This window comes from Hippopotamus amphibius, chromosome 13 (genome assembly GCF_030028045.1).
Source record: "Hippopotamus amphibius kiboko isolate mHipAmp2 chromosome 13, mHipAmp2.hap2, whole genome shotgun sequence".
In the NCBI taxonomy this organism is placed as follows: Eukaryota; Metazoa; Chordata; class Mammalia; order Artiodactyla; family Hippopotamidae; genus Hippopotamus; species Hippopotamus amphibius.
The window spans coordinates 4,182,583-4,196,282 of record NC_080198.1 but is presented as its reverse complement, the minus strand read 5'-3'; the positions used below and the strand labels follow the sequence as shown (position 1 = coordinate 4,196,282).

General features: G+C 56.4%; 1 protein-coding gene across 1 annotated transcript in view; it reads right to left on the bottom strand.

The window, feature by feature from the left end:
- Positions 1 to 12,541: 12,541 nt before the first annotated feature.
- The window catches only part of TMCC1 (transmembrane and coiled-coil domain family 1), a 221,740-nt gene continuing 220,581 nt past the window's right edge, over positions 12,542 to 13,700 (bottom strand). The window contains exon 4 of the mRNA XM_057704385.1: positions 12,542 to 13,223. Coding sequence (XP_057560368.1) covers positions 13,218 to 13,223 — 6 coding nt within the window. The 3' untranslated portion in view covers positions 12,542 to 13,217. The remainder of the gene's footprint in view (positions 13,224 to 13,700) is intronic.

Genomic DNA, 13,700 nt, shown 5'->3' with positions numbered 1-13,700 from the left:
GTGGGGGAGACAGTCTGTAATCAAATAACTCAAATCATTACACAAGCAGAAAGGGCCACCGGTCCGACAAAGGGCAACACCAAGTGGTTCCGGGACGATTTCTTACAGGGGAACTTGAGCCCATACTGGGGTCTGCAAGGGCCTCCCTGAGGCACTGACCCTTGAGCTGAGGTCTGCAGGATACGGAAGGGAGAGCTTTTCCCAGCGCAAAGGCTGGAGTGAGCAGCTGCGCGGACCCTGGAGGAGCAGAATGTACCGTGTGCGGGTGGAGTGGGGCAGGTGGGCTGGGGGCTCTCCTGGGGGGGTCTCCTGGGAGGCTGGAGGGCTGGGCAGCACCAGCGAGAGCCCTCTGCCTGCACCGTGAGCTCAGGAAGCTGCAGATGGCTTTCAGGGCTATTTAGGAGGGGGACTCCCAGGACTGAGGGACCAGGATGTGGAGCAGGGTGAGGAGAGGGAGGCTCCAAGCAGGGAGTTCCTAGGCCGGGGACTTCACCCACCTGGAGCCTCCTCTTCTGGAGCTGGGGAGCAGCAGGCTGGTGGGGGATCTGGAGCTCACTTTGGAGGTGTTAGTTCAAGGCACCCCTCTCAGCCACAGGGGCCTCCCTGGTCACTGGGCACAGACTCTGCCCTGTCTGCACACCCACAGAGGTGGGATGGCACCACCCAGGCTAACGAGGAAGGGCCTTCTCACGAACAGTGGCCCAGGAAGGGTGTGGCCGGAGCCCGCTGGTCCAGCTGCCAGCAGAGGAGAGGCATGAGGGGCCCCACGGGCCCACCCTGGTCATGAGCTTCCCCTCAAGTCCACCCCTGCAGGAGCCCCTGTCTCAGGATGGTTCCCGGTGTGTGGGGGGGTGGGGAGAACACGGGCACAGATGTGGGGAGATGTGCACGTAAGCACGGGTGTGCACGTGTGTTTGTATGGATGTTGGGGGTCATGTGTACACGGATGGGGATCCGGGTACATGTAGGGGATGAGTGTACAAGCTAAGGTCTGCATGTGTAACAGGCTGCTGTGAGGGGATGTACATAAGTGTGTGGTTCACACTGGGATTCTGGCCCCTAGAGGCCACTGGTCCTGGTCGTGCTGCTCCCAGGGCTGCTAGAGGATTTCCTCCTGAAACTCCAAGATTTTTATGATCAACCTTCAATAGACCAATCTCTGATTTTTAGGGTTCAGACTGGCCTTGGGTGGTCTAGCCTCTGATCTTGAGTGGTCCAGCCTCTAGCCTTGGATGGTCCAGCCCTTAACCTTAGGCAGGCCAGCCTGTGAGTATGACTCAGCCTGGCCAAAGTTCCTTCTGTTGAGGAACTTGGAACTGCTTCTTCAGGGACTTTTGGGTGACGCCATCCTTCATGGTACTCGAGAGCCTCCTCCCCCACTGACCACAGCCGGCAGACTCAGGATGAGCCACCATCTTTTGCCTGTACTTCCCCACACACCTCTCCAACCCCAGGTCAGAATTTGAGTTCCCAAAGCCTAGCAATCATGTGCGTATTCAGTTTCACTATGACCCTGAACTTCGCTCCCTGCCCTGTACGCCTGGCTAAGCCCCCGGCTATCTCTAAGACTTGGCTCTGGCCTCTCTTCTTTCAGGCACCCTTTCCAGATCTCCCAGGCTGGGTTAGTCCTCCTACTCTGGGCTTCCATGGCCCCCATGCTGCTATCATCAGAGCACCCACCCCAGGTGGCAATGCGTCTGTTGCTCTGACTCCCCCCCCCCCCCCCAGCCAGGGGCCATCTCAGGAGCTGGATCTTGTTGGGGGCATACCTGTGTCCCCTGTACAACCAGGAAGAAGGCTCAACTCAAAGCAGGCTCACGAGGGTGAAGGAATGAATGGATGGATGGATGGGTGGATGGATGGATGGATGGATGGATGGATGGATGGATGGGTGAGGAGATGAACAAATATCCTCTCCTCACTTTCTTGGCTGGCCCCCACGCCACACAGCTCCAGGGCCCTCCTTCCCCCATGCGTCCTGCTGATGGCCCCACCTGCGCTCACCAAACTGCCAGGGAGGTTGATACCCCTGGGCCTGGCGTGGCCTGGGGAGGGTTTGTGAGTCTAAAAACATAGGTTAAAAAAAAATAATAATAAAAATAAAAACATAGGTTTTCCCATGAGGAGACGACTTGGCTGGGTGGAAAGTCAAAGGGCAATCGCACCAGTGTCACGTCCATCCCCCCAGCTCAGGGCCACAGGCCGCGGAGGGGCACTGCGGGGGCCCCATGGAAGGCTATGGGGCCAGAGGGACCAGGTGTACGTCCTGCCTCACCACTTCCCAACTGTGGGACCTTGGACAAGGGTCCTTCTCTCTTCCAGCCTCTGTTTCCCCTTCTGCAAAACAGAGGTGAGGCTGTGCCTCTCGGACTCACAGGAGCCTCAGCACCCCTGGCACAGCCCCTGGCATGTGGCAGGAGGCCTACCAGGCCTCAGGCAGAAAATAAAGGCAGCTGAAGTTTGAGGCTGCCCAGGAGCATCACAGGGATTATCACGTTTATTCCGTACAACCAGCACCTGGGAGGGAGGCCCCTTCATTAGACCCACTTTGCAGATGGGAAGTAAGACACAGTGGAGTTAAGTGACTTGTCCACAGTCACGGACTGTATGCATTGTACCGCCTGGACCAAACCCAGGCCTCCACTGCATTGCTCTCAAGGCAGAACCTGGGAGGCACCCGGATACCCTGTTGCTTCCTCCCACCCGTCCAGAGGTCACCCCCTAATCACCTCCCATCAGTCTGAGACTACTTCATCAGTCTGAGCCCCACCCCCTCCTGCTGGGATGCCTCCTCCTGCCTCTCCTGGAATCACTTCTCCAGGAAGCAAATTGCAAAACTGTAGAATCTATTTTTCTACACCTTGAAACCCTGCAAAGGCTATTGGGGTAAATCCCACCCCCTTTTTCCTCAGCCATAGCCTCTGTGGACGCCACAGTGGTCACAGGCCCCCACACCCTCCCTGTACGGGGCTCAAGGCACCCTAGTTGCAGAGTTACTTGGTTGATGTCTGCAGACACCCGAGGACAGGTCCTCATCTGTCTGTTCACTGATGCTACCCCAGGGCCAGACCCCGAGGGGGTACTCCTACATCCCTAAACGAGCAATGAATGGGTCCTTGGGCTGGTTTGGCGTCCAACAGAACACAGGCTTCCTGGTTGGTGCACAGGCCTGGGTGGGGGCATGCTATGGAGACTTTGAGCAGCTGCCCAGGGAGGCAGCCCCCCAGCACAGGCCCAGAATCCAGGGGAAGCTATTTCCAGCTCCGGGAAACAGGAAGTGAGTCATGGCCTGAGAAGGCCAGCCGGACGTTCAGCACCTCGGGTGCGATTGATGACCGCCTGGACGGAAGGGCCGGCCTCACCTAGGGAAGCAGGAAGGAGGCCTGGAGGAAGAGGATAGGAGGGGAGACCCTCTCCCCAGCAAAACAGGCGGCCCTGTGGGACCCCAGCGGAAGCGAGTGAGCTCAGCACAGATGTGGCCACCAGCCCATTGTCCTGCCACACCTGGGGTCGGTGGTGGGGCAGGAGTAGCCACATGCCCAAATCCCCCAGCCCAACTGACACCCATCCTGGGCCCACCAAGGGCGGGCCTGTACACAATGTCTCGCTGGCCTGTTTTACAGAATTCCAAAGAGAGGCAAGGGCTTGCCAAGGCCACAATGGCAGAGAGAATAGCATGGGACTTGCACCCAGCTCTGTGTGACCATGGAGATCGCTCATGGGACACCAGCACTGGCCAGGAGGCCGCCACCAAGAATGTCTGGGTAGGGACGTCCCTGCTGGTGCAGTGGTTAAGAATCTGCCTGCCAATGCAGGGGACATAGGTTTGACCCATGGGCCCGGAAGATCCCACATGCTGCGAAGCAACTAAGCCCGTGAGCCCCAACTACTGAGCCCGTGTGCTGCAGCAGGAGAAGCCACTGCACTGAGAAGCCTGTGCAATGCAACGAAGAGTAGCCCTCGCTCGCCAACAAGCAAGCCCAGGCACAGCAGCGAAAACCCAATATGGCCCCCCCCAAAAAAAAGACTGTCTGGGCAGGTGTTTGAGGCTCTGGCTGGTCTCCAGTCCCGGTTCAGTGTCTACCTGAAAACAGAGCCAATCAAGTCCCCCCTTCTCTGGCCCTGATCTCCCTGTCCTCATTCAAGAGGCTTGGCTGGCCAGGCCAAAGTCAGGGGTCTGAGGCTGGGCTGGTACCCCTGAGCTGAGGATCCCTGGGCAGGGGAACCCCGCCCTCCCTGCACTGTAGACAGGGGCCCCAGGATGGTTTTGGCCGGGTTGCGGGGGGCACCACCCTGCGAACCTCCATCTGGGACAAGGGGCAGTGCTGGCTGGCTGCAGTCAGCCCTGTCAGAGGTGGGGGGACACAGGAGAACTTTCACTTCCTCAACTGAACCCATGTCACCCCATCCCTGCCCCTCTGTTCTCACTTCCCCCTCCATGCCAAGGGCAAGGTTGGGCGTCCCCTGCCCCTACAGGAACCAAGGGCTTCTACAGCCCGAGCTCCAGCCCCAGGACCTGCGCTTGGATGTGCAGTGCAGCTACCAACAGGCACCCCTAAACCCCGCCACTGAGAGTGTGTGCCGCGGGTTACAGGGTCGGGAGAGGGCGAATTCAGCAGGATGAACCCTGATGCTTTGTGGGGTGGAGGGGGGAATCTGAAGTTTTTCTTTCGAGTCTGAACTTTCTCAGTTTCATCAGAGAATGTGTATTATTTGTGTTAAAGGCAACACGGGACAAGAGCCATGGGTTGGGGGATGTGGGTTCTGGTGGATTTTTGCTGGGACTCAGAGGCCAAAAGTGCAGGTGCACCTACCAAGGGAAGGCGAGTGGGGGTGGGAGCCTGGGTTGTGGACAATCAGCTGCCTCAGCCCAGCCGGGGCCCCGTCGCTGCCCCACAGCCCAAATGGAAAGACTCAGCTCCACTGCAGCGGAGAGACAGAGGTGCAGGACAGCTGGCCACCTGTCTGGGGTCCCTCACCCAACAAGGGCTAACAAGGTTGCCCACCTCAGCCTCTCCCCTCAGACACAACTTCCAGGCCTGGGCTCACCTGGGTGGTCCGCAGGCCCCTTCAAAAGGCAGCACTGGTGGAACCCCAGCTCTGCAGCTCCCTGGCAAGTCACCGCCCTGCTCTGTGCCTCAGTTTCTCCGGGCTGCCATGCAGCATTAACTCGCGGCGGGGCCAGGCAAACGCCGTGCGTGCCTGCGTGGGCTCTGCTATTTGACAGACGGACGGGGGTGGGTGATGGTTAGTGCTGCGCCTGCGTAAGGGTGGGCGGGACCGTACCATTCTGCTTGGGTGCCCTGTAACTGCTAGTTACAGCCACGGCCAGCCCTGTCCCCCTTTTATTATCCAGCCCAAAGGTGCAGGTGTTTTTCCCGGTTCCTCTCTCTTTACCAAACCCCAGGGTCTCTGGACCTCAAGGCTTGGGCATGGGAAGCAGGAGCGCGGGCCCTCCGGACGCCCTCCTGCCCATCCAGCGCTCTCCCCGCGTGATAGAGCAGGGGCCGAGAGGTTAAGTGAGAAGCCTCGGAAGATGCTCTTAAATGCTACAGTCACAGCGTGAGTTTCGGCAGGTTGGAATCCCCGCCTGCCTGTCATTCACTTCCATTTGCAGGACCCCTGACCCCCTCGCGGGGGATGCCAGGAGAAAGCCGGGGGTGGCGGGTCGCACTATTTTTAGCAGCAGTAGCTGCGTGCGCGGCTGTGAGTTAAGGGTCTGGGGCTCTGCTTTCGCTGCCATGCCCTGGGCCTTCCCGGCCAGGGAGCCAACCTCCGCGGCACCATCCCCAGCTCCGGCCCTTGCTAAGCTTGTTGAAGCACCTGCAGGGCGCCTCCTGGGCCTCGCCCTGAGGCCGTTCAAGTTAGTTTCGCCAGGTGCTGCTGTTATCCTCGTTTTACAGAGAAGGCAACTGAGGCTCAGGAAGAACTCACTGCCCAAAGTGACACAGCCAGGGTCGTTGGAGTCCAGCCCTTGTGCACTGTCCCATCCATACCCTCTCTGTGCCTGTACCCCCTCCCAGACCCCCTGGCCTCACATCTGAGTCAGGCTCTCCCTCTGCTTTCCCTCCCCAGTTGCCTTTTCCCTCCCAGATCGAGACCCGTGAGCGGACAGTGAGGACCACAGTGCGGGGACTGGTTCCCCCTTTCCGTGCTCTACTCAGCTGTTGTCCCGAGGGCCGTCTTGAGGCCCCGTGCTGAGCTGAGTCTCTTGCACAGGAGACTGTAAATCAGCAGGACCAGCCCACAGTGGAAGATGAAGTGTAGATTAATGAGAGTAGGAAGGCGCTGACACCAGTTTAGCCCTGGTGGGGGAGGTTAGGGAGGGCTTCCTGGAGGAGATGATGCCTGATCTCAAGGAGGCACAGGGCTACCAACAGGGACAGGGGCTGAGAGGGGACAGCCCGTGCAAAGACCCAGAGGCAAGAAGGAGCACACCACTTCTTTCCCTACTGCTGGCCCTCCTTGGACCTTCCTTCCCCTTCCCCTCCCCACCCAGATCTTCCCTTCCTGACCTCCCCCGCCCACGCCCATCCTCTCCTGGTGGCTCCTCCAAAGACCGGAAGATGAGGTGGGAATCCAACCCCATGGCTCCCAGATGAGAAGCTGCTCTGAAGGGGGGCGGGGGGGGGGAGCAAAAAAAAAAACCAAAAACCCCACCTCACACACATTAATTCCATTGTTTCTGCTCCCAGATCCTGCCTGAAAAACAAAAATAAAATCAAAATCAAACCCCAGCTGGGAGGCTTTCTCTGGCAAAGCGTTCAAGTAGGGGGTTGAGTGGTGGACCAGCCCTGACCCCCCAGTGAAGTGGAGGCAGAAGACCCAGTGCCAGTGCCCCCTGGCATGGGCCTCCGCCAGCCCCTCAGTGGGTGAGTGCTGTGGGTGTCGGTGCTCTCCTCTGACCAGTTCACTCAGTCCCCAAGCAGCCCCCCCTTCACACCCATGAAACTGAGGGGCTGCTCACACAGTTTTATGGGTGTGAAGCTGTGGGATTTGAATCTGGATCTTTCTGACCCCAGAACCCACCAGCTTGCCCACAGTTCACAGGGCGCTAGGGGCAGTTACTGAGGCAGAAGTGTTAGCGAGGTGGCCTCCTGCACATCCATCTGCCTCTGCCCATACGTCCAGGGACGAGGAGCTCACTCCCCACAGTCAGCCGTGTTCACGTACCTGCATTGTCAGGAATGTCTCACCACTGCTGCCCCACCCCGGCTTGGTTCCTAGTCTCTGACAGCAACACCGGGAGGCTCTGCAGTGATGGGAACAGGACTAGGATGCAGCCCTGTGGGACACTTTTCAGAAAATGGGAATAAGAATGGGGAGGCCATCGGAGGGAAGTTTAAATCTGGCCCCTTCCAGCACTCTGGTCCCTTGGGGGAGTCCCTTGGAGCTCCTCCCCACCCCAGGCCTCTCACAGCCCTGTGGGCAGTGTTCCTCCTCTCAGTGCCAGGCCCAGAGGGTGCTTCTTGCCTCCCTAGGGTCCTCTGAGGTGGGTGTGATTAGGCCCATTTTACGGGTGGGGACACTGAAGCCCAGCACCAAAGCCGCAGGAGGCCCCCGAGGCAGGTCGGGCGGACCCCATGCCGGGACCTGGTGCCTCCTTCCCACTTCCCTCCAGGGTTGACCTCAGCAGCCCCTGGCTGGGCTTTTCCCAGAGCTGAGGCCGGAAGCACAGGTCCCGAGTGTTTGTTCAGGCCAGGCTGGGGCTCCGGGCAGGCGAAGCGGAAACAGCCGCAAGATGTTTGTCCAAGGGGGTCAGGCTCTGCCGCCTGGAGTTGGGAAGAAGGGCCAGAGGAGCAGAAGGCCCGCGTCAGCACACCCCAGGTCCTGGGCTCTGCCTCCAGGCCTCGCCTGCCTCTCCCGTGGCGGCAGGGCTGCACACAGTAGGCACCTGGTGAACGAGGAACCAAGGGGAAGGAAGGGTAAGCTGGCGCCTTCCGCAGCCAGGGCCCCAGGGCCCAATGCCCCTCCCCCTCCCCCCTCCCCCCTCCCCAATCCATCCTTTGGGAAATCTACAGGCCCCACCTCCCAAACATAACAAGAGTCTGACCCCTGCTCCCCAGCCACCCTAACACCCTGGTCCAGCCACCAGCTTCTAGCCTGGACCTTGGCAGTAGCTTCCCCTCTGCTCTCCCCCACTGCAGTCTATCCTTGGCTGTGGCGCCAGAGGGATCCTATTAACATGCAAATCAGATCTTGTCTCTTCTCCCTCAACCCTTATCCAGGCCCCCACCTCCCTGAGAGCAAAAGCCATCTGTTATGGGCTGAATTGTGTCCCCCCCAAATTCATATACAGAAGTCCCAACCCCCAGTACCTCGGAATGTGACTGTATTCGGAGATGGGGACTTTTAAAGGGGAATTAAGTTAAAATGAGGTCATGTGGGTGGGCCCTAGGCCAACAGGACTAGTGTCCTTATAAGCAGAGATTAGGACACAGACAAGTATACACACAGAGGAACAACCATGTGAGGACACAGCACGAAGGGGGCCGTCTGCAGGCCAAGGAGAGAGACCTCAGGAGAAAGCAAACAGGCCGACGCCTTGGTCTTGGACTTCTGGCCTCCAGGACTATAAGGAAACAAATTTCTGTTGTTGAGCTGTGGTACTTTGTCCCGGCACCCTCGCCAACCCCGGCTCTTTCCACTGTCCCCTTCGCTCTCTGTTGCTTGAGTCCACCTGGCATGTTCCCACCGCCTGGCCTTGGCCTTTGCTGTTCCGTCTGCATGTTAAGCCCTTTCCCCAGGGCTGCCGCCTTCTTACCACTCTAGTCCGTGCTCAAATGTCCCGCCACAAAGAGGCCCTCCCGGACCAGTGTGCTCACTGGGAGCTGTCATCCATCTCTCTTGCCAGACTGGGACCTTCACAGGGCAGGGGCTGGTGCTCTGTGCCAGACAGCAGATGTGCAGTAAACGTGTTGAAGGCAGGGAGGCAGGCCCCTCCTAGCACCAGCTCCCTGTCTTCAAAACTCAGATCACAAGGGGCTTCAGAGGCAGAGCCCAGCCTCAAGGTGCCCTGTGGATTCAGGTGGTGGCCCCCAATGGTCCAGCCATGAGAACTACTTGCCTGCCAGGTGCATGGGCTGATGCCTGCCTCCCACATACTTGGATTCCAAACATAGCACCTGCGTTCACTCCCTTCTTTCCTCATTTGTCTTTCAATGATTCTTCCAGAGGCTCTTGCTACAGACTGAGTGCATCCCCCTCAAATTCCTCTGTTAAATCCTAGCCCACAATGTGACTGTATTAGGAGGTGGGACTTTTCAGGGGTGAGTAGGTCATGAAGGTGGAGCCCTCATGAATAGGATAAGTGCCTTTATGAAAGAGACCCCAGAGAACTCCCTCATGCCTCCTGCCACGTGAAGGCACATGGAGAATGTAGCCCTGTATTGAACTTGGAAGGCAGCTCTCACCACGCACCAAATCTGCTGTTACCTTGATCTTTGACGTCTCAGCCTCCAAACCTGTGAGAAATAAATGTCCATTGTTTGTAAACCACTCATTCTAGGAATCCTGTTGTAGCAGCCCAAGCAGTCTCCTTGTTTGGGATAGCTGAGCAGGTAGGACCCAAGTTGAAATCCAGCCTCATCCATTTTGACCTAGGGACTCAGTGCCAGCTCCTTCCCCAGGGGTAGGGATCTGGGAAGGACCTGAGCATAGGAAGGTTCCTGCTGACTCAGTCCTAGGGACTGATGAGGACAGGCATCTGTCCACCCAGAGTGTGCACATGCGCTGACTCTGGCCCCTCCCTGTGCCTAAATACTGCCTGGTTGAGGAAGTAGGTTAAGGAAAGGCTTGGAAACCACTGGGACATCCTGAAGGCTGGGGTGCTCTGGGTGTTTGCTCATTTATTGAGTCAATAATCACTCTCTTGAGACAACTCCACACCCACTCGAATGGGTGAAATTTAAGACTGACAATAGCAAGTGTTGACAAGGATGCAGAGCGACAGGGACTTGTACACGCTGCTCTGTGTGTGTGTGTGTGTGTGTGTGTGTGTGTGTGTGTGTGTGAGAGAGAGACAGAGAGAGAGAGGGAGAGAGAGAGAGCACCAGTGCAGACACTCTGGGAAACCAGTTAGTAGTTTCTTACAAAGTCAAATGTAGACTTTGGCAAACCATTAATCCCACTCCTAGGTATTGACATGAAATGAGAACACACATGTACACAGAAACCTGTACACAAATGTGTATAGCAGCTCTATAACTGCCCTGAACCAGAAACAACTGGAATGTCCCACAACCGATAAAGAGATTAACAAATAAGGTGCAGCCATACGAGGGAATCAAAAGGAAAGAGCTATGAACACACACGACACGATGAATCTCAAAGCCAGATTCAAATTCTCCATACTGGAGGATTCCAGTTGTGGGACATTCTGGAGAAGGCCAAGCTATAGGGAGAAAGGAGGGATCAGTGGTTGCCAGGGGCTGGGGCTGGAGGCAGGGATTGGCTGGGAAGGGGCACCAGGGAATTATCTGGGGAGCTGGAAGGTTTTGTTCTGAGAGTTCGTTACAGGGTATAAACGTGTAAAAATTCATTAAATTGTACATATTTGAGATCTCTCCATTTCCCGCTATGTAAATTATACTTCAATAGGAAAAAACAAACAAACATTGTTTTAAGCCTCCACTCCCCTTGCCAGACCGCCTGCGGGGCGGGGGTGGACGCTGGCCCCTAGGGAGCCGCCGGCTGAGGCCCGGGGAGGCGCCGGCGTCCCGGCCCCGGCCCCGCACGGGGGCGCTGCCCAGTCCGGCCCGCCCCGGACGTGCGGCGCCCGAGGCAGCCCCGGCCTCCGCGGTTGCGCGTCCCGCCCGCCCCGGCAGGGAAAGGCCGGAAGCGGCGCGCAGGGTGGGCGGGGGCCAGGGTCCGCGCGGGCCGCTCCGGCCCCGCCCCGCATCGTCCCGGGTGGGTCCCAGGGTCGCGCGGCAGAACCGCCCCCGGTCCGCGCCGTCCCTCTTTCTCCGCAAGGGGGAGGCCAGCGCCGGGGACGGAGTCCAGCGTCCTCCGCCGCGCCGCCGGCTCCGCGGTATCGGGAGCGGCCGTGCTCCTGGTTCCGGCCAGCAAACTGTCCCCAGAGGCCAGGGCCACCACCCCCTATTTCCCCCTTGGGGCTCTGAGCCCCTCAGAAACCACAGATGTCGCGGGGTGGGGGTGGGGGGTGAAATTCCTTCGCCGATGGTCACGTGGGCGCAAAGATGGGGAATCGAGGCGGGACACATATTCCTGCCCTTGCAGAGCCCCCGCTTAATACCAGGCGCTGGGGAGGCACCGGGAAACCAGACAGGGTCCCGTCCGCGGGGGCCCTCATTCCAGTGGGGGCAGAGGGGCGGAGAGCAACAAGTAGACGACAAATTAGTGACTGCACCGTTGCGCAAACGGGGAGACTAGTGAGGGAGCGCTCAGGTAGCTGGGTGGTCGCCGAAGGCTCTCGGCAGGTGATGTGTTGGCAGAAAGCACGGGAGGAAGTCAGCCCCGGCGAGAGCTGCGGCAGAGGGACCTCGTGCACAAAGGCCCGGAGACAAGGATGTGCTGCGTAAGTGCGAAGCCGGCGGGTGGAGGCGCGTGGCGGGCGGGGTGAAGTCAGAGGGCGGGGTGAAGTCAGAGAGCGGCGTCGCGGAGCCCAGACTTCAGGGGAGAGGGCGCATCTGAGTCAAATCCAATGAGGAGAAGGCGGGGTTCAGGCCAGCGGCTTGCAGAGAGTAAAGAAGTCAGGAAGGCTTGGGTTCTGGCCACGCTCGGCGACTTGGCCTCTCCGGGCCTCAGTTTCCCTTCCATCCAGGTTGGAAGCTCTGAAATTCCGATTCCTCTCAAACCAAGATTAACGCGACCTCACCTTGGTTACCAGAAGAAATGCGCCTGCAGCGGTTCACAGACACGGACGGACGTATGAAAGGAAAATCAGACCCGCACAGGCAGAGACGCCCTGGGCGGGAGGCTTTGGTCGGGCCGGACGGCTAGACGTAGGGACGTCGCGAGCCGCTGCCCGAGGCGGAGAGTTTAAGGGTCTCCGACCCGGAGGGTGCGCTCCCCATAGAAGCCACCAGGCGGCGCCAGAGACCGGGCTTGAGGCGCCAGAGTGTGTTTTGAAATCGTTTAAAAGTTACAGAAAAATTGTGAGAATAGTGCAAAGAACTTTTGGACCCCTTTCTTAACTCAGATTCATCAAGTTTTAGCATTCTGATCCCCTCTCTGCATATTCAAGGCCCCCTCCAAACATCGGGAGAGTAAGTTGCAGACGTGATGCCCCTTGAACCCTAAATTCTTCAGTGTGTATTTCCCAAGAACAAGATCATTTTATTACACAACAGAGTTTTCAAGATCAGGCGATTCAATCATGATGCAATACTATTATTTACTCTGCAAAATATTATTTAAATATTGTCCGTTGTCCCAACGAGGTCTTTTATAGCATTCCCCCACCCCAGCCCCCCATTCCAAATCCAGGATCCACTCCAGGATCACATTTAGTTGTTCATTTTTATTTTAAATGAAATTTATTCACTAAGCTTTTCCTGGGCTGAAGTAATTGCGAAAGATGGATGTAAAGAGTTCCAGCCTCACCCTTCTTAACTGCATGACCCTGGGCAGGTCCCACTCAGGTCTTCTCCACTCAAAGGTGCCAGGTACTGGGCAGGGGGTGTGGGAGAGGTTGGAGGGGGGTTGAGAATGCACTTTACATTCTGAGATGGAGTCTTTCATTCTTCCTGGTCTGACCCATTTCCCCATGTCCTTGGCCAAGGGGTCCATCACAGTCACCCACTAGTCTTCACGTGGGGCACTGACTCCTTGAGAAAGCATCTTCTTGCTTTGGGAAAGGCAAATGCCCCCTGTAGGTAAGGCCAGTTGGAAGTCCTCCTCTGGGTCTGGAGAGGAAGAAGAGCTCCGAGGGCTCTAGGAGATAAATCCTTTGGCCAGTCAAGTAGTTTCTGTTTTTTGCAACAAAATTGCAGGAGGGCGCAATCCTTTTGTCAACTAACAGAGAGTAGCCATGATGTCTTTAACTTTTATTATGAAAAATGGAAACATACACAAATAGTATATGGAACCCTCATTTACTTATCACCAAGTTGCAACAAAAAATAATTCTTGATGATGGATTACTATTGATTTTTGGCGTAAAACTCAAAAAGGAGTTAAAATAATTGCGTAACATTGTTCCAATACTCCTTCCTTTCTTTTCTGTTCCTTATTTATGGGACAAGATTTCTGAGTGCTTATACCTATAAAAATGAGAATAAGGAAGAGATAAAGCTGTAGAAATAAGTAATATTTATCAATAGGTACACACAATGGGGGAAATCCAATCATCTCACAAAAAAATGCAATCTATAATATTTTGTTTAATCAGTATCTATCAAAATTTGTAATATTTACAGTTTTGATCAATCACATACTAATATTTGTAATCATACCCTTCCAGAATAACATTTTAAAAACACTTAGTGACTTATGATCTCAGAAAATTAAACATTTTTAAAACCAGTTTACATCTATAATTTTTGCTACAGAGAAGATGGTATAATCAATAAGAGACTTTCAGGCATAAGAATATATTACATTAGGCTAAAACTTTGTGGGGAGAGTGGAACTGAATATGAGTTTCAAGGAGAAAACAGTAAGGTAAAACCTCATTAACGAAGAGCTTGTTTGTGTGCTGTTTACACGGGGGACACTGGGGATCCAATCACTGTGCTCTT